Below are 24,419 nucleotides of genomic sequence, written 5' to 3'. Positions count from 1 at the left end.
AACTACATGAGGGAAAGGAAAAACTCAAAAATCTCAGCACGAGGAAAATGAAGACATTTTAAGAAAGTATTTTTTCTAGCCGAGTACCCCTCTAACAAAAAAAATGTTAAGTATTTTGTTTTACTTTGGCTTACTGTATTTTTAACTTCATAATTATATTCATATTTAAAGTCTTTATTTTTATATAGCTGTATGATATTTTAAAATATTTGAATTGTTCTGTTTTGGTTTTTGTATTGGTTAAAATATCTATTTTAATAAAACAAAAAAGATAAGTCTTTCAGAAATTTGACGTATTATAAGTATTTTTTGTCTTATTTCTCTGTTTTTAAATTATTGCTGTAAGATTTTTGCCAATATTCAGCATTATTTTTTCCTATTTCATTAGGTTTTTACTAGTTTTTCTGGTTTAAAAATGATGATTACTTACACAGTTGCATGATCTTTAAAATATTAGTCAAAAATAATTTTTAATTAAAAGAAATAAAGATCAGTTTATTACGTTTATTATATGTCACCTGCCACATTGCCTCATTTTGGTCTTATGTATTATTGTTTCAATATCACATGCTCATTTTAAGTATAACTCTTCTTAATTTACTACTCTGTTTGTAAAATCTGTCCTATTTTAAGTATTGTTCCCAGTTTATTATACATTTTATTGTACAAAGTTGTTTTCTGGTTCAAAACTATGATAGTTGGGCACTAAGGCATTTTCATATTTGGATACTGTCATTGTGCTAATTTTATGTCTATTTTTCCTGATCTTGGTAAAAAATATTTTAAAAATTCACCCTTCTGAAATCATTGATATCCCTTTCGCTCATTATTTTGCTATATTTTAAATCATTACTGTAAATTGTTGCCTATACCATTATTCCAATTTTTGTATAGGTTTTTTTCCCCTCTGCTTTCAAAAAAGATACTTAAAATGAGACATTTTTGGATATGGCAAATGTGAATACCATAATTCTGCTCATTTTAATTGAGTTTTTTATTTTAGTAAAAAAAAAATCTTTTTAATTCTGTCACACCAATTTTTTTTGCTCATTAGCGATTATTTTCTGTCCTCTTTTTACTAATCAGATGAAAATGTAGTCATAAAGCACTATTCAGGCAACAAAATGCAATAAAAGTGTTGTATAAAAGCATTAAATGTACAAGAAGAAAGGAAAATTCCCTTCTTTTTCCCCACGTGCCAAATACTAGAGAAAAAAAAATTAACTACCACAATTTTCTGCCAAGTGGGTAAGAATTTTTCGCTCCCTTTAGGTAACGTCTCGCTGGACCTTCCGCTGCCCCGGTTGCCCCCAGGCCCTGTCGCACGACGATTCCCATTTCCACGAGCGGCACAAGTGCATCAATTTCTTTGTCAAAGTTTACGGCTACATGCCGTTGCTCTACACGCAGTTCCGTGTGGACTCCGTGCTCTTCAAAACGCGCCTGCCGCACGACAAGACCAAATGCTTCAAGTTCATTTAGCCAAAGCGATGAAGAAAGCGGCGGCAGAATCCGATGGACGCATTAAAGGTGATGTTTAACAAAACGGCAGCCGCTGCCGAAATCTAAAAAAGTTTCTTTGTGAACCACTACAGATGTTTTATACGCCGTTGTACACAGTGTACAGAAATAACCTCGATGTAAAGTTCTAGTAGACGCTACTTGGTCACAAACCAGCAGACGGTTCGGTTGCCTCCGATCGATTTCATTTCACAGTCATGAACTGTTTCCACTCGTTTCTAGGACGTTTATATGGCGGGAGCACTGATTGTCGAAAGTATTTTATTGAGATTTTTCTTTTGTTTTAAATCATCTGAAAAGTGTTTTTTTTTATTTTCACTTCAAATTTAAAGCATTGCCATTGCGTCCAAATAGTCACCATAATGCCTCACATTTGTAATAGACACCAGCCAATAATGGTTTGTTGTGTGTGTGTGTGTGTGTGTGTGTGTGTGTGTCTTTTCTGTCCTGCTTTTATGTCATCATTTTTTCATATTGGAATATTAGGGACACGCTGAAAAGGAATAAAAAAATCATACATTAAGTTCGGCCGGGTGGGTACCGATGCCAGAGTATAGGTATTGACCCTGATACCAGCACTTTTTTTGTGATTTTTGCGAAGATGCCCTATGGCAGACAGTTAAAAGTTAGGAACTAAAACACATTACTGTTAATTAAACACAATTCTTGGAAAAAAATATAATGATGCTAAATGAAGGTAGCAGCAACGTTTTTCCAAAGGTATCATTATTAATGACTACTCCTGATTTGAGTATCAGTCTTAAAAACGTACCGGACATCTCTCTCGTTTATTTTTACAACTAGCTGTTGTATGCTAAAAATAAAAATTAAGCTAGGGGAAAAAAACAATTTTTGCGTTACCAGAAGCTCAAAACTTCCCTTACAGTGTTGTGGATTAACTGTAAGTCAGCAGCTTTGGAGCTGACAACAGAGCTGATAACAGACATCTGTTATGATGTTATGAAACAATGTTGATACAAGAAATCACAAGTAGTTGACTAAGTGAGTCGATTCCGAGAAAAAATACTTTCAGTTCTGAGATAAACATTACATGATCTTGTTGAACACAGTATAAAAGCCAGCGTCTCTCGGAATAATTTCGAACGTGGCTTGAATGTTGGTGAATGAATGTCGCAATAAAGGACGTTCCCTTTCCGCCGTATCTCGTCTCTGCGTATATTTTGGGGCAACGCCCAACGACGTCCTCTCCAAAATAAGATGCATATATTTTTCAATAATGTGATCTACGAATGCTTCCGATTAGGTAGCAACAGATAAATTCACTTTACTTTAAAAGACAAACGAGGACCTGTACTGTATAAAATTCAGACTTTAGTTGCTTTTTTTCATTGCTTGAAAGTACAATGAGATTTAGTCAGGATGCCTTTACCTACTATTGCATAGTATAAAATAATACAGAAATTGAACTAGTAAACGATTATAATCTGTAAGCTCAATTATACCAGTTTACCGAAAAATATCTTTTTCGAATCTATATCCGTCGTTGGCACCAAGCGTGCAATACTAAAATGTGTATGTTTTCCTTCAGCGTATCACTAATACTCCTTCAGATCATACGGTGTGTCCGTGACGTGCACAAAGCCTGACATTTCTCTTAAATTTTCACTTTAGCGGTGTGAATCGAGTGCACTACAGTCCGAGCATTACGTGCTAAAAGACCTGTCCCGCTTGTACAGAACTACATATATTTGTTACCTGTCACTTTACAGTGCAGCCATATTGGTTTCACTTGTTTTTGTTTTTTTTTGTTGTTTTTAAGAAAGTATTCCCTCCATGAATGTTTTCTTTGCCAAACAGGTACGAACAATGCAGTCTGGTACGCCATCTGTTTGTGAGAATCCCAATGATATGAGGTCGGGGTGCTTTATAAAGAAACACGCGCGAGTCTGTGGTTCCTGTATATTTATTGAATATATTATAGACTTTTTTTATTGACTGACACATGCAATAAAAAAGAAGACATTGGAATGATGGAGAGGCTGAGGAAAACTAGCTTGTGCCATTTTTTTCCCCTTATTTTTTGACAAATGAATTTAGAAGGGAAGCATGCCCCTCTAAATTTAACAAAAGAGCCCAACGGCGACCCCATCTGAGGCACTGAACAGTTGGGCAGTTTTTGTTTCTAATCCTACCCTCGGGGAGGAGATCTGTGGCACAGCTGGTTTTCCCCGGCCTGGGGTGGGAAACATCCTGAAAAGTACTCAAGTCCCCCTCGACAAGGTGCATGGAAGCGGGGGTCATTATTCTGAACCAGCAGGGGGAAAGTGAATGGAAATTAAAAGAAAAAAACATTAACATCATCTTGACTTCTGTTGTTTAAATCCTCTTTTTTCATTGTGTCTCAGTGACGTCAATGTTTGTTCGATATTCGTTGGAGATCACCCTGACTTGAATATAGGAAATCCTGTGTTTTGTAACTACTACGTTTTTATATCTATATATGTATGTATATATGTGATAGTAGAAATTTCGAATTCAAGCCTAATCCATTCATGAATTGTTACACTTCTTCAATGCAATTACTGGCCACATGGGGTTAGTGTAATACAAATAGATGCATACTAAACTGCAGATTCAGCTCTCTTGTATTATTAGTACAGCAGTTGCTCTTTACAGAGGATTAACATACTGTAATCCCTTACTACGCTGCGCTCCGTACTTTGCAACCTAAGTGCATCGTGGATTGACACTTATTCCGCTATCCATTATCTTAGATCACATATTGGTGCAAGCGCGGGACAGCAGAACGCACTTTTGTCGGACCTCGTGACTCTTATTTTAACCCAAGATGAACTGCACTCGTGCGGCCACGATCTGTTATCCTCGATCACATATTGTTCTGAGCAGGGACCAGCAGAGCGCACTGAAATCGGGCCTGGCGGATATTTTTTGTTGTTATTTCTGCCTAAAATGAACTGCACTCCTGTGGCCGCGATCAGTTATCTCTGAACACCTATTGATGCAAGCCAGGACCGGCAGAGCGCACTTTTGTAAGAACTGGCAACTTTTTTTTCGCTGTTATTTCTGCCTAAAATGAACTGCACTTGTGTGACCGCAATACATTATTCCCTATCGGTTATTGCTGGGAGTGGGGACTGGCAGAACGTACTTTTGTCAAGCCTAGTTGCTGTTTTTTGGCCTTTAATCTATTCCTGCCTAAAGTGAACTGCATTTGTGCGGCTGCGATCCATTATCCCCTATCGCACATTGCCGCGAGCAGGAACCAATAGAAGGCCCTCATGTCGGGAAGAGGGTCACTCTGGCCCGCCCATATAGAAATGCACGGTTGTGGCCACAATTCATTATTTCCAGTCGACTATTGCTTAACGCGGGGGCCATTGGAGCAGTTCTTTTTTTCAGTTTGGGCCGCTGAAGTGTGCTGCGGAAGTGGCTCAGGAGGTAGAGCGCTCGTCTTGGGATCAAGAGATCGCAGTTCGAATCCCGGCTCCTCCGTGTTACATGTCGAAGTGTCCCTGGGTAAGACACTGAACCCCTAATACCCCCAATAAGCAGGTTAGCGCCTCACATGGCTGCCCGGCCGCTATTGGGAAAATGTGATGCACAATGTAAAGCGCTTTGGGAAGTCTTGACTTGAAAAGCGCTATATAAATGCAGATCATTTCATTTCATATTGTTGGTTGGTTGGTTGGATCCCTTAATCATTAGGGGCACCATTTCCAATGTACTGCTTGTTTTGGCTGCAATCCACTATCCCCAGTTGACTATTGCTCAGAGCGGGGGCAGAGAGAGCAAATTTGTGTCTTGTGATGGGGTATTTTTTACTCCGCTTTTTTTGCCTAAAAAAAATTGCATTCATGCGACCGCGATCCCTTATCCCTTGTTGACGACTGCCTCGAGTGGGGACTGACAGAGCGCACGTTAACAAAGGTGGGGGGCTACTTTGCAGATTTTTGCATATTGCACGGGTTCTGGTCCCCATTCCCACTATAAATAAGGGATTACAGTATCTCACGTCTGTGTTTAGTCACAAAGTGTTAAAACATACTTAAAAATCAAATGTGGCAACATCAGCAAAGTTTCCCTATACCAGTTTGTCTTTGGAGGTTCCACTAATTCTGTAAGCCCCTTCTATCCTCGAACACACATTCCAATCACCCTGAAGCCTCCGGCAAGTCGGTTTGCATAACTCCCTGCAGAAAGCGCCACGTTTGTGCATGAATGGACCCGGCCCTCTTGTCAGTGAAAGAGACTTGCTGCCACCAGGAGACGAGCTACACTTAGGTAACCAGCTTTGCCCTTTTTATAACAGTTTTAAAGAAGGCTGCATAACATCCAGACGCTTTTGTGAGTTAGTTCTTCAAATCCGGTAAACCTCTTGACTGCTTTAAAAAAATGATCTTGCATAATGTCATATATAAACTGTACAAAAACAACAGCCTGTGAGCACAGTTGCAGCATATGGTATAGGCCCTTTTTTCTCCTTTTTTTTAACAGTCAATGTGTTTTTTGCTTGTCATTGGCTGAGACCAGTGAAGCTTCTGCTGTGCTGGTGGCTACAAAATGAAGAGCCCATCTGTCCAGAGGTCTTTGGTCCAAAAGGTACAGAAAAAGAGTCTGTCTATGCTCAGTGGGAAGACTTTTTACATTGTAAACATTTGCAGGAGATTGCATGCATGATGGAGGGGAACACATGTCCCTTACAAATTTTTTTTTTCTTTTTTGGGTGGGGGAACTGTTCGATACAGTTTTGCAGAGAATAATATACATTTGGAAATTCAGTAATATATACCGGTTAGCATTTTTATGTACCAAAAAAAACCATGTTTAAAAAAATACATAAAACAGGGGACATTCTTTGTGACCTTTTGCCACATTTCAGACTTCAAACACAAAGATATAAAAATGTAATTTCTTGTGAAGCATCAACAGTAAGTGGGACACAATCATGAAGTGGAACACACTATATTGGATATTTTAAACTTTTATAACAAATAAAAAACAAAAAAGTGTGTGTGCAAAATGATTCAGCCCCTTTACTTTCAGTGCAGCAAACTCTGTCCAGAAGTTCAGTGAGGATCTCTGATTGATTCAATGTTGATCTAAATGACTAACGATGATAAATGGAATCCACCTGTGTGTAATTAAGTCTCTGTATAAATACATCTGCACTGTGATAGTCTCAGAGGTCTGTTTAAAGCACAGAGAGCATCACGAAGAATGAGGAACACACCAGGCAGGTTCGAGATAATGTTGTGGAAAAGTTTAAAGCTGAATTTGGTTACCAAAAGATTTCCCATGCTTAAAATGAAAGGCGTATCAGACCACTGCAAATCTCCCAAGATCGGGCCGTACCCCTAAACTTTCATCCCATACAAGGAGAAAACTGATCAGAGATGCAGCCAAGAGGCCCATGATCACTCTGGATGAACTGCAGATGTCTACAGCTGAGGTGGGAGAATCTGTCCATAGGACAACAATCAGTCATATACTGCACAAATCTGGCCTTTATGGAAGAGTGGCAAGAAGGAAGCCATTTCTTAAAGATACCCATAAAAAATCTTGTTTAAAGTTTGGCACAAGCCACCTGGGAGACAAACCAAATGTGCTCTGGTCAGATGAGACCAAAATCGAACTTTTGGGCAATAATGCGAAACGTTATGTTTGGCTTAAAAGCAGCACAGCTCATCACCCTCAGCACAGCATCCCCACAGTCAAACATGGTGGTGGCAGCATCATGGTTTGGGCCTGCTTTTCTTCAGCAGGGACAGGAAAGATGTTTCAAATTGATGGAAAGATAGATGGAGCCAAATACATGACCCTTCTGGAAGAAAACCTGATGGAGTCTGCAAAAGACCTGAGACTGGGACAGAGATTTGTCTTCCAGCAAGACAATGATCCAAAACATAAAGCAAAAGCTACAATGGAATGGTTCATCAAAAACATATCATAGGTGTTTGAAAGGCCAAGTCAAAGTCCAGACCTCAATCCAATTAGGAATCTGGAAAGAACTGAAAACTGCGGTTCACAAACGCTTTCCATCCAACCTCACTGAGCTCGAGCTGTTTTGCAAGGAGGAATGGGCCTAATTATCAGTTTCTCGATGTGCAAAACTGATAAGAGACATACCCCAAGCGACTTGCAGCTTTAATCGTAGCAAAAGGTGACACTACAAAGTATTAACTCAATAGAGCTGAATCATTTTGCACACCTACTTTTTTGTTTTTATATGTTAAAAAAGTTTAAAATATCCAATAAAGTGTGTTCCATTTCATGATCGTGTCCCACTTATTGTTGATGCTACACAAGAAATGACAGTTTTATATCTTGATGTTTGAAGTCTGAAATGTGGCAAAAGGTCACAAAGTTTAAGGGGGCTAAAGAGTTTCGCAAGCCACTGTATATCTGGAAACTTGATAATTTAATCTAGTAATTCCTGTCCGGTATTGTTCTCGTTTATTCCTGTTTAATATCGGTTTCCAGTCCTGTCCCGTTAATTTTGTCCTGTTAAACATCGGTCTCCAATTTCGTTCCCCTTTAGTTTGTCCTGTTTAATTTCGATATCCTGTTTTGATATCAATCCTGTCTGTCCCGTTGTTTAATAAGAGAGAGGAGAAAACGGGAAAGAAAGAAACCGCTAAAGAGATAGAATAAAAGAGACTGGAATAAAGAGGGAGAAAAAAAGTGATAAAAATAGAGAGAAAGATAGCGATAAATGAGAGAAAAAGAGAGAGATGGAAGACAGCGGGAGAAAAACGAGGCACAGAATGGGAAAAGAAAGAAAAAGAGAGAGGGAGAAAGAAGGAGGAATAGAGATAAAATGAAAAGTAGAAAAGATAGAAATAGAGATGAATGATATATAGAATAAGTGAGGGAGAAAGAAACGGCTAAGAGACAAAGTAAAAGAGACAGAAAGAAAAAGTGACAGAAAGGTAGAAAGAAAAAGAGAAATAGAGATACAATGAAAAGAAAAAAAGATACAAATACAGATGAAAGTGATAGTGTAAGAGAGGGAGAACGAAAAGGAGAGAAAGAAAAAGCTAAAGACAGAATAAAAAAGACAGAAATAGAAAGTGAGAGAGGTGCAAGACATATAGAATAAGAGAGGGAGAAAGAAACGGCTAAAGAACTAAAATAAAAGAGATCAAGAAAAAGTGGGAGAGAGGAAGAAAGAAGAGCAATAAAAATAGAAAAATACAGATAGAATTAGTAGGAAAATAGAATGAGAGGGATGGAAGGAAAGAGACAGCAGGAGAAAAAAAGAAAAATAGATATAAAAGAAAGAAAAATAGAATTTAGGAAAAAAGAGAGTTAGAGATAGAAAAATCGTAAACAAAATAAAGGGAAAAAAGAAATGCGCTAGACAAAGAGAGTAAGAAAGACGGCTGCACTAGCTTTGGGACTGGCGAAATCCAACGGACGTATTAGAAACTGCAAATCGTTTGGTCCTTTCTCCCCGTGGCTTCACGGGCCGGACGGCGGCCGTCGGCGGGCCCGATCCCACGTCCGACATCCCCCGCCTCTGATCATTCATTTCCTCGCTCCCCCGAGACCCTTTACGTGTCGGCGAGCGTGTGCCAGTGACAGACCTGCCGGCCCTCGGCGTCCTTCATCCGGGTCCAGTGGGCCAGCTGCTCCTCGCCGGTGCTGCTGTGGCCCAAGGAGACCCAACCCAGACGCTCCCGGGGCCTCAGGCTGCTGCGGCGGAGGAAGACGGACAGCACCAGGGACACGTCCGAAAGCTGGAAGAGCGCCACCTGGAAGACGAAAGTCTCCTTGTAGGCGGGGCTGGGTTGCCCTCGGCACACGGCGGTCTTGAATTTGGACATCTCTTTGCCCTTGGAGTCCAGCATCGTCAGGGTCACGTAAGTGTCTGCAAAGGAGTGGTGTTGGGAGGGCGACATCAAGTGGTGGAAAGGGAGTATGGCAGGGAGATTCTTAACTGCGGCAACGCCGTGGTCAATGGCAGGGCAAAATAAGCAGTTTATTCCATATATGGTTTTCAAGCGTTACAGTAGTTGTAGTTGTTTTCTGATTTTTGTTGAAGTTCAGTAGTTTTTTTGTAGTATTACTGTAGTTTTATTTTTACAACTTTCTGCAGTAATTTTCTTGGTCGTTTTCCCCTAGTGGTAAATCCGTAGTATTTCTGTAGCATTTTTGTTGTATTACGATAGTAGATTTTTTTGTATTATGTCTGTAGTATTTTTGCAGGATTACAGTACTTTAATGATTCTTGTCATGAACCAGAACAGGACCCAATCGCGTAACGTTTCTCACACAAGCCTTTTATTATACGGGAAATGGGGCAGTCATGCACGTTACGCAGCAGTCTGCCGTGGAATGATAGGAAGCCAGAGGCTGACGAGATCGGTACCAATTGCCCGAGCAGATGTGGGACGGATGGGGTCAATACCGGACAGGACGGGACAGACAAGATTGATCTCGAAGCAGGGTATTGAAATTAAACAGGACAGACAAGACGGGAACAAAACTGGAAACCGATATTAAACAACGGGACACACGAGATTTATATCAAAACAGGGTATCAAAATTCAACAGGACAAACTAGACGGGAACGAAACTGGAAAACGATATTAAACAACGGGACGGACAGGATTGATATCAAAACAGGATATTGAAATTAAACAGGACAAACTAGACAGGAACAAAACTGGAAACCGATATTAAACAACGGGACACACAAGATTGATATCAAAACAGGGTATCGAAATTCAACCGGACAAATTGGACGGGAACAAACTGGAAATCGTTATTAAACAACGGGACGGAAAGGATTGATATCAAAACAGGATATTGAAATTAAACAGGACAAACTAGACAGGAACAAAACTGGAAACCGATATTAAACAACAGGACCGACAAGATTGATATCAAAACAGGGTATTGAAATTCAACTGGACAAACCAGACGGGAATGAACTGGAAACCGATATTAAACAACGGGACAAAACAGGATATCGAAATTAAACAGGATAAACTACACGGGAACGAAACTGGAGACTGATGTTAAACAGGACAAAATAAACGGGACAGGACTGGAAACTGATATTAAACAGGACAAACTAGACGGGAACAACACCGGACAGGAAATACCAACAGGAGACAGGACCGAGTCAAAACCCACGTCTTGCGGGGCAGAAGTTTGTTGACAGACTGACAAAGGAAGAGTGAGAGCACTGAGCTTAAATAAACAGAAAGCCAATCTGTCAACAAGCCGCAGCTGGCGCCGCACGGTCCGTTGTTGTTCCCGTTTATTTTGTTCTGTTTAGTATCCGTTTCCAGTTTCGTTCCCGTCTAGTTTGTCCTGTTTAATTTCGGTATCCTGTTTTGATATCAATCCTGTCTGTCCCATCCTGTCCGGTATCGACCCCATCCGTCCGATATCTGCTCGGGCAATTGGTATCGATCTCGTTCCGGTTCATGACACAGACCACAGATTATTGCAAACTACGGACTCATCTTCACCCCAAAATGCGACTTATACTCTGATGCGACTTATTTATCTTTTTCCCCTCTTAATGTTACAATTTTGGGCTGGTGCGACTTATACTCCGGAGCGTCCTATAGTCCGGAAAATACAGTTCGTGCCATTCTCATAGCACTTGAATAAACGCTTCTTTGTTTAAAAAATCTTATTGGGGATTTGGGTTTGGACTGTTTATAAAAAAACGAATTTTCTTACTTTCACCACTTTCATCCTAGAATAACGGAAAACCGCGAGCACTAGCATGCATTTACTAGGATCTTCTGAATGAAAAGACTTCAAATCCATCCTGATGACACATCCCCTGCTACATCATGTTAAAACACCAATGAGATCTAAAGGAACAAAACATGCAAGAAGTCGCTGGATAGGTTGGAACATCATGAAGATCATGCTTTTTTTTTGGCCCATACGTTCTTACCTCTCATGATATAAAGCTGTCCCCCAACGAAATGCTTTATACAACAAAACAGACCGTCTAGGGCACACAAGATTGGAAACAAGGACAGCCGAAGGTCAACAGAAGCACAGAGAGTCAAAAAAAAGAAAAAAGAAAGTAGCAAAAGTCACAGCGGATGTGAAGAAAGTCACGGCGGCATCCGACTTACTGACGGGTTTATCGGAGGCCGTGCTTTTGAAATGACTGCCCTGGATGACTTCTGCCGACAGATGTCCCGTGGCCGAGTTGTAGACCAGTCCCAGCAGGATCTCCGGCGAGGACGTGTCCTCGGCCGAGCGGTAGGACACCGCCCCTCCGCTGCGGGACACGCTCACCACCGAGCCGCAACCCTGAGGTTGATGTGGAAAGGTCACGGATGAACGTCAGAGGAAAACGAAAAGGTTTAGACCAGGGGTGTCGAACTCATTTCAACTCGGGGAGGGGCACGCGATAGAACAAACGTTCTCTAGAAGATTACAGAGAAAGAAAGAAGAGAAAGAGAGGGAGAGAAAGAGAGCGAGAGAACGTGAGAAACAAGAGATAAAAAGAGAAATGGTGAGAGAGGGGGGAAGAAAGTGAAAGAAAACCAAAAAGAAATAGAAAAAGAGGAGAGAAGGGGAGATCAAAAAAGAGAGAAAGGGAAAAAGGCAGCGAGAGCAAAATAAGGTAAATAGACACAGAGAGAGAATGAGACAAAGAGCAACAAAGAAAAGAGAAAAAGAGACAGAAGAGTGAAAGAGAGGGTGAGAGAAAAGGGGAGTAAGAGAGAGAGAACATAATAAACAAGACATAAAAAGAGAAATTGTGAGAGAGGGGGTAAGAAAGAGAGAGAAAGAAAACCAAAGGGAAATAGAAAAAGAGGAGAGAAAGAGAGAAGGGGGATCAAGAAAGAGAGATATAAAGAGAGAAAGGGAAAAAAGGCAGAGAGAGCAAAATAAGATAAATAGAAACAGAGAGAGAATGAAACAAAGAGCAACAAAGAGAGAGAAAAAGAGACTGAAGAGTGAAAGAGAGGGTGAGAGAAAAAGGGAGCAAGGGAGAACATGATAAACAAGAGATTAAAAAGAGAAATTGTGAGAGAGGGGGTAAGAAAGAGAGAGAAAGAAAACCAAAAAGAAATAGAAAAAGAGGAGAGGAAGAGAGAAGGGGGATCAAGAAAGAGAGATATAAAGAGAGAAAGGGAAAAAAGGCAGAGAGAGCAAAATAAGATAAATAGAAACAGAGAGAGAATGAAACAAAGAGCAACAAAGAGAGAGAAAAAGAGACAGAAGAGTGAAAGAGAGGGTGGAGAGAAAAGGGGAGTAAGAGAGAGAGAACATAATAAACAAGACATAAAAAGAGAAATTGTGAGAGAGGGGGTAAGAAAGAGAGAGAAAGAAAACCAAAGGGAAATAGAAAAAGAGGAGAGAAAGAGAGAAGGGGGATCAAGAAAGAGAGATATAAAGAGAGAAAGGGAAAAAAGGCAGAGAGAGCAAAATAAGATAAATAGAAACAGAGAGAGAATGAAACAAAGAGCAACAAAGAGAGAGAAAAAGAGACTGAAGAGTGAAAGAGAGGGTGAGAGAAAAAGGGAGCAAGAGAGAACATGATAAACAAGAGATTAAAAAGAGAAATTGTGAGAGAGGGGGTAAGAAAGAGAGAGAAAGAAAACCAAATAGAAATAGAAAAAGAGGAGAGAAAGAGAAAAGGGGAGATCAAGAAAGAGATAAAAAAAGAGAAAGAGTAAAAGGCAGAGAGAGCAAAATAAGGTAAATAGACACAGAGAGAGAATGAGACAAAGAGCAACAAAGAAAAGAGAAAAAGAGACTGAAGAGTGAAAGAGAGGGTGAGAGAAAAAGGGAGCAAGAGAGAACATGATAAAAAGAGAAATTGTGAGAGAGGGGGAAAAAGAGAAATACAACTAAAGAGAAATGAAAAAAGGAGAGAAAAGAGAAGGACAGAAAGAGAGAAGGGGAGAGCAAGAAAGAGAAAGAGAAAAAAGAGAAAAGGAAAAAATGCAGAGAGCAAAAGAAGGTAAATAGACAGAGACAAAGAGGAACAAAGAACGAGAAAATGAGAGACAGAGGAGTGCAAGAGAGTGAAAGAAAAGGGGAGAAAGAGAAAAAGAGAGACAGCAAAAAGAGAGGAAGAAAGAGAGAGAAAAAAGAGAAATAGTGAGAGAGGGGGAACGAAAGTGAGAGAAATAAATCCAAATAGAAAGGGAGAAGGAGAGAAGGGAAGAAAGAGAGAAAAGGAAAAAAGGAAGAGAGACCAAAAGAAGGTAAAAAGACACAATGGCAGTGTCATTTAAGTTAGGCCCTAATGCTAACAACTGTGGCTACAAAGCTGACTGTCAATGCTAGCAGACGTCTATTCGAAGCTAACTTCTACTGTTAGCGTGTCTAGCATCTGTATAGCTGACTGCTGATATTAGCAGCTGCTTCTACAAAGCTAAACTTTAATGCTAGCCACTCATACTGGTGCCGCTAGTGTCAGCAAAACAAGCCACTAATGCTAAAGGGAATGCCACTAAAGTTAGCCCCTAATGCTAGCTGTCGTCTCTACGACAAAGTTTTAATGGCAGTTCTTGTAGCGTGCTTGAAACTCACTTTCAAATTTAGCAGCTGCGTTTACAAAGCTAACCGTTAATGCTAGCTGCTGTGTCTACAGGGCTAGCCAGGCTATCCAAAAATGCAAGTGACAGTGTCATTTAAGCTAGGCCCTAATGCCAACAACTGTGGCTGCAAAGCTAACTATTAATGCTAGCAGACGTCTATTTGAAGCGTTAGCGTGTATAGCTTACGGATAGCTGACCGCTGATATTAGCATCTGCTTCTACAAAGCTAAACTTTAATGCTAGCCACTCATACTGGTGCCGCGAGTGTCAGCAAAACAAGCCACTAATGCTAATGGGAATGTCACTTAAGTTAGCCCGTAATGCTAGCTGTCATCTCTTTGACATTAAGTTTTCATGGTAGCGCTTGTAGCGTGCTTGAAACTCACTTTCAAATTTAGCAGCTGCGTTTACAAAGCTAACTGTTAATGCTATTTGCCGTGTCTAAAGAGCTAGCCATGTTATCCTAAAAAAAAAAGTGGCAGTGTCATTTAAGTTAAGCTCCAATGCTAACAACTGTGGCTACAAAGCTGACTGTCAATGCTAGCAGACGTCTATTCGAAGCTAACTTCTACTGTTAGCGTGTCTAGCATCCGTATAGCTGACTGCTCATATTAGCAGCTGCTTCTACAAGCTAAACTTCCGTACTTGGCTAGTATCAGCGAAACAAGCCTCGAATGCTAAAGGCAGTGTCACTGAAGTTAGCCCCTAATGCTAGCAGCCATCCGTATGAGGTTAAGTTCTAATGGCAGCACTTTTAATGTTAGCAACTGTCTTTTAAAGGCCATGTCTAAAGGGCTAACTGCTAATGTATGTAGCAGTGTCATTACAGAAATCCCCTAATGCCAGCATCTGCTCTTTAGTGATGAATCATTGTGATTTTCTAGGAAATTGGATAGCTAACTGGCATTATGTTTAAATGAGCCTATTTACTCCTAATAATTACAACCCGTTAATAACATAGTAACAACATAATAATAACATGATAAGTTGTTATGGAATACTAAGCATTCGGGTCGACTCACCGTAACTTCAGAGCCGGGCTCCAGCGTGACAGGTAGAGCAATTTTCCCTTGCAGGTTGAGTTTGGTGAGGTGGAAAACCTTCTCGCCGAGAACCTTCTCCTTTTTCATCCTCCGAATGCTGTAGAGGCGAAATCGCACCGCACAGTCGCTCAGCTCCTCCTGCTCCACTCGGGAGAACTTGAAGGTCTCGGTGAAAACGGGACAGGGTCCCTTCTGGACGCCCGTCTTTGCCCGTTGCTTCTTGGTGGGCAGCAGGACCAGGTGGACCTGCCAGGAGATGTTGCCCGTCTGTTTGAGGGCCGGGATGTCCGTGGCCGCCGTGACGGTCACGGCGAGCCACTGCTCGTTGGAGTCGTACTCGAAGGCTACGTCTAGCGTTCCGTACTTGGCTAAAGGCTCCGGCTCGTAGGCTGAAGGGTGGAGGGAGCCTGTGTTGTCCTAAAAAATGAATGTGTATAGAATTTCCATCAGAGGTCAAAATAAGCCTAAAAAAATCCAAGATTCAAACAAAGACAATGACAGGTGGATAAAAGATAGAGACAAAGAGTTATTTGAATAGACACTGCAAGAGACTAGCACAGTACGTCATGATTACTGATGTGACTCACCTGGGCCCGCTCATTTGGCGCCAACTGCCGCGGGTTCTGATTGGCTCCCTGTCAGTATTTAAACCCAGTCCTGTCTGGCCTCTGTTGTCAGTCCGTCTGTGAACCTCAGTGAATACTAGGCAAGCCTTTTTAAACCCCGACTCCCACCCGTCCCGTTTTTGCTCCTGTCTATCTCCGGCTACGACCTGTTTTGCTCCTGATCGCGTCTGTTCTCCCGTCCCGGCTTACAACCTCTTTTTGTCCCCGACTACGCCTACTCTCCCGTTCTGGCTTACGACCCGTTTCCGACCCCGACCACGCCTTGCTCTCCCAGTCCTGGCTACAGCCCCGTTTTTTCTGTCCCTGACACCGCCATCGCTCGCTACGGAAGATCCACTTCCGCATTTGGAGCACAATCCGAGTACGAGAGCGACTTGCTTCCCGCGTCCAGCAAACACCGAATCGTGGGCGCAGCCCTTTGTCTTTTCTCTAATAAAACTTGTGAGAAAAGTAACGCTATTGGGTCCTGTTTCCGTTCTGGTCCTGACCCAGTACCTGTGGTGATCAGGCGACTTCTGTTTTTTTTTTGCAGACTTTGAGTCACTGTACACTGTGTTCTTCCTTGTGATTTGTAGCACTCGTTTTCGGATGCGCTACACTAGGGCTATCGAACAGGCGGCCCGCGGGCCGGATCAGGTCCGCTAAGGGATTGAATCAGGCCCGCGAGATAACGCTGAGGGAAGAGCAAGAGAAAAACAAGCTGCCCAAGTCAGGTGCCTCTCACAGAGACGCAGTAGTTGTAGTTTATTTTTCTCTCTCTCTCTATCTCTTTATCTTTTCCTCCCTTTTTTCTCACTTTCTATCCCTCTCTCCTTCAGTCCTGTCTCTTTTTCTCTTTCTTTGTTCCTCTTTGTCTCTTTCTCTCTCTGTTTTTTTGCTCCCTCTTCCTTTTTTCCTTTTCTCTCTCTTTTCTTTCGTTCTCTCTCTTGCTTTCTCTTTCTCTCTTTCTACTCTTCTCTCTTTCGCTCCTTTTTTCTCACCTTCTCTCTTTTATTTCTCTTTGGATTTCTTTCTCTCTCATTTTTCCCCCTCCTTCACTATTTCTCTTTTATTCTCTTTTGTTTCTTGTTCTTTCTCCCTCTCTCTCTTTCTCCCATTTTCTCTTTCCTTGTTCTACACTATTTTTCCTCTCCCTTTCTCTCTCTTATTTCTTTCTCCCTTTCTTTCTTTCTCTCTCTCTAATCTACTAGTCCGGCCCCCGGAGAATATTTGTCCCATCGTGTGGCCCCTGAGTTAAAATGCAATACACAGTCAACAACACATAGTTATCAAATATACCAGTGTCCCTTAATGGACACATACACGAAAAAGCTACTTTGATAATTTTTAATATGAATTTATTAAGCATACCGACACTATCATTGAAATTATTTTTGAATTAAAAAAAAAAAAACACCCTTCATTTCCTAATTGTAAATAATCGATTTGTATCGTATTAACCCAAGTTGCACGTTGTAAAAAATATTCATATTTTAATTGTAGTTAATTAATTAATTCTGGATTAATTGATTAATTAATTGTAATCAATTAAATGTAATAAATTAATTGTATTTGATTGTAATTAATTGTAATAAATTGTAATTGTTAGCTCTAAGAAAATGGGTGTTTGGGCCAAAATCGGGCCCTGGGTCACACTTTGGGCACCGATAAGATTTGCTTAAAAAAGCAGCGTGGAATCCCATGTATTATTTATCAACTCTTGTGGTAAAAAAACGTGACATCTAGTGGTCAAATATTACACAGTTTCCCTTTAAATGTAACAGTAATCACCCCTTGTCATTATTGCAGAAACTCCATCAAAAGCATGGTTAACTCAGTTCTAATTTGCTGAAGTCGATCTCAACCTGGTTACTCTTTCCACTCATCGAAAGCCTAAAAGTAGCTCTCAGTAGACCTAAGATTTATGGCCCGAGCCCGAACCCGAACCCGAACCCGAGGCAATTTCGGGCCGGGTCGGGCCTGAAATGTCAGTCATACGGTCGGGTCGGGTCGGGTTCGGTCCTGCTTTTTTTTTTTTTTTTTTTTTTTTTAAATTAATTAATAATTATAAATATATGTTCATTAAAAATATATACTTAAACTATGTATGGATACTAGACCAAGGAATACTTGTTATTTGTGTACAATTAGTTGTGATTGCGGAAATCATAGCGTACAGTGACGTTGGTGACTTTTCCATCCGCATTAACAAACGCATTTTGTAAAATACGATCGCGCTTTATTGTTTAAATAAACGCGTTATATAGACTAGAATCTCCCAATTATTATAATTAGCTCGCTTTATTTTGTTTTAAAGCGTATTATATAGAATACGATCGCTTTTGTCGGAAGCGTACATTGACGTTGGTGACATTTTCATCCGCGTTAAAAAACGCAATTTGTAGAATACGATCGCGCTTTATTGTTTAAATAAACGCGTTATATAGACTAGGATCTCCCAATTGTTATAATTAGCTCGCTTTATTGTTTTAATAAGCGTTTTATATAGAATACGATCAGGGGGGGGGGGGAATTTGCATAGGAGTCGGAAAAGGGCACAACACGTCAACACCCCCTCAATGAAAGTGCCGCGCTAAAATCTTAAGGACGTACTACTACTGCTGCTGTGGATTATGGCCCAATGATCAAGTCGTCAAAATGACGGACGCCCTTAAATGTTTTCGCTACCTCAAAAAAAAAAAAACGTCAATGACAGATTGTCGCTTAATGTAACATCTGCAGTGCAGACACAGAAATATAAAAGATGTAAATGTTTATACAGTTTTATTTAACTTAGGCCTAGATGTTGTAACAAAAGGCAGAGTTTAATTTGTTATCATAAATCACCCCTCCTTATAAATAAAATATGTAATTTCGGGCCCCTTTCGGGCCGGGCCAGCAAATCCAGTTAATTAGTCGGGCTCGGTCCGGGTCGGGTTTAATACCCCTCGGGCCTGCGTCGGGCTCGGGTGCTTTTTTTTGGCCCGATCTTACCTCTAGCTCTCAGTATCCGGAAAGTTCCCCGATTTAGTTGTTCTGCTCACCTCAGGTTCTACCACAGCGGTGCTGTCACTCGGTATGTCCTCATCGCAGGCTTTGTTGAGGTAGCTCTCCGTGTCCTGGTCCACGCTGGCCTCGCTGGAACCGCGTCGAGGGGACGAGGAACCCCGGTGAACTCGGGACCGGGAGGACGACACCCGGGCCACCGAGACCCGGTCCTGGTAGGGGGGAGGCTGCGCCTCTGCCAGCGATGGCGCCTTCTTTATCTTCTGGATGCTGCTAGCTGCTTTCGTCATCAATTGATACAGGAGAGATATATGAAGGGATGAGTCAGTTAGTACTTGATATCAGTACTGAAGTCGTGAGAAATCACTGATGTAATACCACATAAAAAAATCAAGTACCGTATTTTCCGCACTATAAGGCGCACCTAAAAGCCTTTATTTTATTCAAAAGCTGACCATGCGCCTTATAATACAGTGCGCCTTTTATATGGATCAATATTAAGTCGCAAAGTCTTGCAACTAATGAAGCAGCCGCCGACTCGATTTTCCCCCGAACGCGAAGTCGTCCGCGGTGTTTGCTGGGATTTATATACCGGCGTTTCATTGGCTAACCAATGTGTCAATCATCATTTGAATCGATCACTATTGGCTAAAGTTACTCTGAGGTAAAGGGAGCGGATCCTTTTTATCATTTACAGGCTTGCATAGGCTAAAGGGGCGAAACAAAGCCTGCAATTGGCCGTAAAAGATGAATGTGAATAGCATATTGGGTAGAACTACGGCATAGAGTAAACAGTATTTTACTATTCTGTACTGTATTTGTAAATATTTTACTCTCCTGGATTTACTACACTCATGGATATAAGAGGACCATGGTTGCACATTATTATTGAACACAACGACTTCGGTGAGCTACTCCGGTTATATATTTTCCCAGTATCTTGTTTCAGAGTGATATCGATGTTTCTGTGATGGGTTTTTTTTGAAATTAAACTCAATTCCAAGTGTTTATTGTCATATGCAGAGTAAAGTTGCGAGCGAAAAAGAAAATAGAAATTAGGGAATGGTTGGCATTTCTTGAATCCCAAGACTTTAACCTTCCGAATGATATTTGGAACGATGCATTTGAGTGACATCGTACGGACACTGCATCCACACGTGTCTACGACACGTATTTGTTTCTTTGCAAGCTTTGGGAATGTTAAGGGGGTAATACGTTGGACTGAATTATCTGACTGTTTTGTCGACGTTAACATTGTAGCGCCTTATAATCCGGTGCGCCTTATGTATGTCAAATATAGGACCAAAAACTGTTTTTGGGGGGTGCGCCCTATAACCCGGTGCGCCCAATCGTGCGGAAAATACGGTACTTTTAACCAAGGGTGTATTTTTGTTTTTTATGTGATCATTTAAAAAATATGCGCCTATCAATGCTAAGACCAATCCCATACATTCTTACATCAAATCTAGAAATTAGTGATACCAGGTATTGATATCAGATCAATACTATTCATTATATTCTAACAGTAATCAATACTGGTATCAGTCAGTACACTTGTCTGACTGACAGCTACAGTACATTTTGTGGTAGACTATTTATTCCATTATCTGTTTTATACCGGTCATGAACCGGAACAGGGTCAGAACCCAAATGCGTGACATTTCTCACACAAGCCTTTCATTTTACGCGAAATGGGGAGTCATGGACGTTAGGCAGCAGTCTGGTGTGGAATGATAGGAAGTCAGAGGCTGACTAGATTGATACCAATTGCCCGAGCAGATATCGGACCGATGGGGTCGATACTGGACGGGACGGAACAGACAGGATTGATATCAAAACAGGATATTTAAAATGCAGACCACCGACTATTCCTAACTACAGACTATTATCGCACCATCCCCTGATCTAAAACCTACATGAGGGCAAGGAAAAACCCAAAAACGTCATCATGCGGAAAATGAAGAAACCTTGACAAGGGAGGACCAATAATGGTATCAGCTTCTTGATGTCTTGAAATAAATACACAAAGCACTTCTTGTCGTAAAATTAAATACATCATATTAGCATAAAATGCAGATAATATACATTTTATTACTACTTTGAAACAGGATTAAAGCCTAATGTGTAATGATTACTGATGTGACTTAGCTGTGCCCGCTCATTTGGCGCCAACTGCCGCGGGTTATGATTGGCTCCCTGTCAGTATTCGAACCCAGTCCTGTCAGTCCCCTGTTGTCAGTCTGTCTCGAATCTCAGTGAATACTATGCAAGTCTTTTTCGACCCTGACTCCCACCTGTCCCGTTTTTGCTCCCTTCTGTCTCCAGCTACGACCCGTTTTGATCCTGACCACATCTGCTCTCCCGTCCCGACTTACGACCCGTTTTTGACCCTGACCATGTCTGCTCTCCCTTCCCGGCTTGCAACCCGTTTCTGACCCCGACCACGGTTTCGGTCTCCTGTCCCGGCTATCGACCTGTTTTTCCGTCCTTAACACCGCCAATGCTCCACTTCCGTGTTCGGATCACAATCTGAGTACGAGAGCGACTTGCTTCCCGAGCCCATCGAACTCTGAATCGTGGGCGCACCCCTTCCTTTTTCCTTTAAATAAAACTTGTGGGAAATGTAACGCAATTGGGTCCTGTTTCCGTTCTGGTCCTGACATAATGTGTAATATTTGACCATAAGATGTCACTGTGTTGTCTGGTACGAGCGCGGGCCAGTGTTACACGGAACAGAGTGTTAGCAGGATGCTGGACAAAAATGGCGCCAATCTAAGTCGGGATTCTACTGTGTAAGACAAATAGAAATTTCTCAACCAATGAGTTTTAACATTTGTATGATAGCTAATGTGGCGCAACAAGGGTTGCTGACTAGTTAAAATGTTGCATTTTGGGATTTTGGTGTTGTTTTGTAAAGCATAAAAAGTGAAGTACCAGTATATCACCACTAGATGACATAGTCTCACAGGTCAGAGAAGGGTATTTTGGGGCAAGTCTCACGGGAACCCATGTGATTTAATGAGACTTGTTCAATAAATCACTTTTAATGGCAACAAGTAAATGGTGTCGTGTGAGACTGACATTTACCATTTATCTATTTTGCAGGTGGGATCTTTATACTGGTAAAACACTTACTGTGAGGATGATAATATGTGAAAATATGTTTGTAAAGGTTGTTTGTGATGTCTGTAAAGTTTACAAAAAGTGAAATAGTACGAGTGAGTCGTCCGTTAGCATAAGCAACAGAGTGAGGTATACTACGTTTTGCGGAGCTGGGTTAAGAGTGTACTGTGATGTTAATATGTATATTTTTACCATATAACACAAAGTGAGTTGTTTTGGAAAGTACAGTTATGGTGTTTTTGTTAAATGATTCTTGAAAAGTACCAATTGATGGAAATGTTATTTTGTATTTATATGTTAAAAGGGGTATCACGTGATTGAATGAGACTTGTTCAATAAATCACTCTTAATGGCAACAAGTAAATGGTGTCGTGTGAGACTGACATTTACCATCTATTTTGCAGATTAGGTAAAAGAACAACAAAACCAAAAGAAAAAAACGAAAATATATGAAACAAATGTGTAACACCAGCTGGAGCTAGACCATCCACCTGTGTCCCGTTGCATTAATGTATTTTGACGAGTAGCCACATCAATATAGGAGGCTCTAAATATAACACACTATCCCTTTAACTATGAGACCATTATTGATATTCAGTTTTCCTTTGTAGTTCTGTTTGGCACAGGCCAAATTGACATCGAAGGTTTACCCAAAAGGCTATTTAAGTCGTAACTACACATATCCAATGCAGTGTTCTCGTTTGCCCGCGTCTCTGCGTCCTAGACGCATTATTTTTGCCCTGCGTCCTAGACGCATTATTTTTGCTGTCAAATCAACGTGCGTCCCTGGGACGCAACTTTTTTGACACAAAATTGTCCTTATCATTTTTTAACAGATTTACCGCACTCCAAACTTTTCGTGAGGCAGATCCGCCATTGTTGTTTTGTTCGAGTTGTGTAGTGACAGTCCGTTTCTTTTTAGAGAACCGGCTTTTTCGGCTCAACTCATTAAAGAGAGCCGGCTCTCAAACGGCTCACTTGCTTTGATGCATTATATTACGAATGATTATGCTGTACAAAGAAGTTAAGAAAAAAAGGAAGTATAAAAAGAGAAAATGAAAAAAGACAGGTTTGTGGTGATTGCTTAAATCCGTATATTACCAACAATAATTGAATGCAGAAAATGAATTCATAATTTGAATAAGAAAATGAATTATTCTACTTAACTATATTTGCATGTATTTTTTCCTTCTACAGTGAACGTTCAAGCGACTTCATTTTTGAACTTTTTTCTTGATAAACCTCATTCATGTCGAGCAACTCAGTGTCTCACAACAAAATGTTCATTAACAATATATATGATATAAGGAAACACATGTACAATATAACATGTTAAACTACATAAATAAACATGTTTGAAAAAAAAATATTTTTTTGTATTTTGTAAGGGAAAATACGACAGTTTGTAAGGGCATGGAGCACACTAAATTTTGGGGAGCCATAGATCTCTGTTGGGACCCATAGATTTTTGAGCATGCGAGTCCCCGGGACCCATCACCTTTCACAGGTAAAATGAACACTGACAATGTAACAATATTTTAAAGAGACACTCACCATATTCACCAGAAGCCTCGCTGTTGTAGCCTTCCTGTTCCTTGGTCTCTTTGTTTGTGCTGCTGCACACTTGGGAGACTTTTGACTGGACCAAAGGTTCTGGGTCTCTTTCCTCTTCTTCACTGTCAGTGAAGACCACATCTGATGAAAAAAAAAAATCAAAAAACGTTACTTTTGACCCCTGTAACAATAACATTATATAAGACTACCACCTAGTGGATTGGATGAGGTATTACATTTTATTTTTATAAGGAAAAAGGAAACTATTTGGGGGGTTACACCCCGGCCTTCAAAAGGAAAAAGTCGAGAAGAGACAGAGAGTCTAAAGCATCCAGGCAGCACACCATCTAACCTTGTTTTCTTTTGCTTTTCTTTTTTGTCTTTTTTGCTTCTTTTTCCGCTTTCCTTGCCTTTTTCTCCAGCTTTTTCTTTTCTGTTTTTGCTCTGTTCTCTTCAGGCACCTCCTCGTCGACACGTTCTTCTTCCTCGTCTTCTGGGGCCGAAGATGCAAGAGGTCCGTCACATTCCGAATGAGTCTCCTCTTCGCCATCTTTTGAAGGCTGGGCGTCCTCCACCTGATCTTCTCTTGGAGGGTCCACATTTTTGGCATCCAGCGCGGCTTTTTCCAAACGCTTCTCCCGTTTCTCTTTCCTCCTCTGCTCCCTCTTCTCTAGGAACTCCCTCTCCTCCTCTTTCTTTCTTTGTTCCACAGCTAACTCTTCTTCTGTCTTCTTCACCCGCCAGCATCCATCCCGCCATTCCCATTCCAGCTGGCTGACCTCTGGCTCCGCCTCCTCAAAGTTTTGTCTGGACCAGAAACTAGGACCTTCTGTTTCAGTCACCTCCTGCGGCGGTTCCTGCTGGTGGTCCTCATCCTCCTGGACCTTGTGGATGATGGTGTTGACCTGTTCGGTGAGCTGGTCGCTAACAGCATAAGTGACATCGCTAACGGCATTAGCTAGGTCGTCCACTTTGCTGCTGACCGAGTCCAAGATGGAGGAGATGTTGACGGAAGGGAGGTTCTGCTGAAAGCTCTTGAAGAAGGCCAT

At 41.1% G+C, this 24,419-nt stretch overlaps 2 protein-coding genes across 4 annotated transcripts in view; one reads left to right on the top strand and one right to left on the bottom strand.

Annotated features, from left to right (window-relative positions):
- Positions 1-3,842, top strand: part of extl3 (exostosin-like glycosyltransferase 3) — a 27,826-nt gene extending 23,984 nt beyond the window's left edge. Inside the window, exon 6 of the mRNA XM_088325069.1 lies at positions 1,273-3,842. Coding sequence (XP_088181195.1) covers positions 1,273-1,482 — 210 coding nt within the window. The 3' untranslated portion in view covers positions 1,483-3,842. The remainder of the gene's footprint in view (positions 1-1,272) is intronic.
- Positions 3,430-24,419, bottom strand: LOC148346122 (synaptotagmin-14-like). Of its 3 annotated transcripts, none has more exons than XM_088325073.1 (7): positions 23,723-24,419; positions 23,367-23,511; positions 18,732-18,966; positions 15,062-15,499; positions 11,613-11,793; positions 11,426-11,482; positions 3,430-9,373 (listed from the first exon to the last, which is right to left on the bottom strand). In XM_088325073.1, exons 1-7 carry the CDS (start codon positions 24,417-24,419, stop codon positions 9,057-9,059), a joined length of 2,070 nt encoding a protein of 689 aa, XP_088181199.1. In that variant the 3' UTR covers positions 3,430-9,056. The 3 variants fall into 3 exon arrangements, with proteins under 3 accessions (XP_088181199.1, XP_088181198.1, XP_088181197.1); XM_088325072.1 differs by having other exon boundaries at positions 18,732-18,973; positions 23,371-23,511; XM_088325071.1 differs by having other exon boundaries at positions 18,732-18,970; positions 23,371-23,511.

Source organism: Urocampus carinirostris, chromosome 20 (genome assembly GCF_059441175.1).
Source record: "Urocampus carinirostris isolate Australia breed hairy pipefish chromosome 20, RoL_Ucar_1.0, whole genome shotgun sequence".
Taxonomy (NCBI): Eukaryota; Metazoa; Chordata; class Actinopteri; order Syngnathiformes; family Syngnathidae; genus Urocampus; species Urocampus carinirostris.
The sequence above is the reverse complement of the archived record's forward strand: the minus strand, read 5'-3'. Positions and strand labels throughout refer to the sequence as shown.

What these genes read in the sequence shown, in the direction of transcription:
- LOC148346122 (XM_088325072.1), bottom strand. Translation starts at nt 24,419, where the DNA reads ATGGCCTTCTTCAAGAGCTTTCAGCAGAACCTCCCTTCCGTCAACATC. An exon ending in AGCCCGGCTCTGAAGTTACG is followed by an intron (nt 11,794 to 15,061) that starts GTGAGTCGACCC and finishes CATCAACCTCAG; the next exon opens with GGTTGCGGCTCGGTGGTGAG. An exon ending in ACAGCTTTATATCATGAGAG is followed by an intron (nt 9,374 to 11,425) that starts GTAAGAACGTAT and finishes ACTCCTTTGCAG; the next exon opens with ACACTTACGTGACCCTGACG.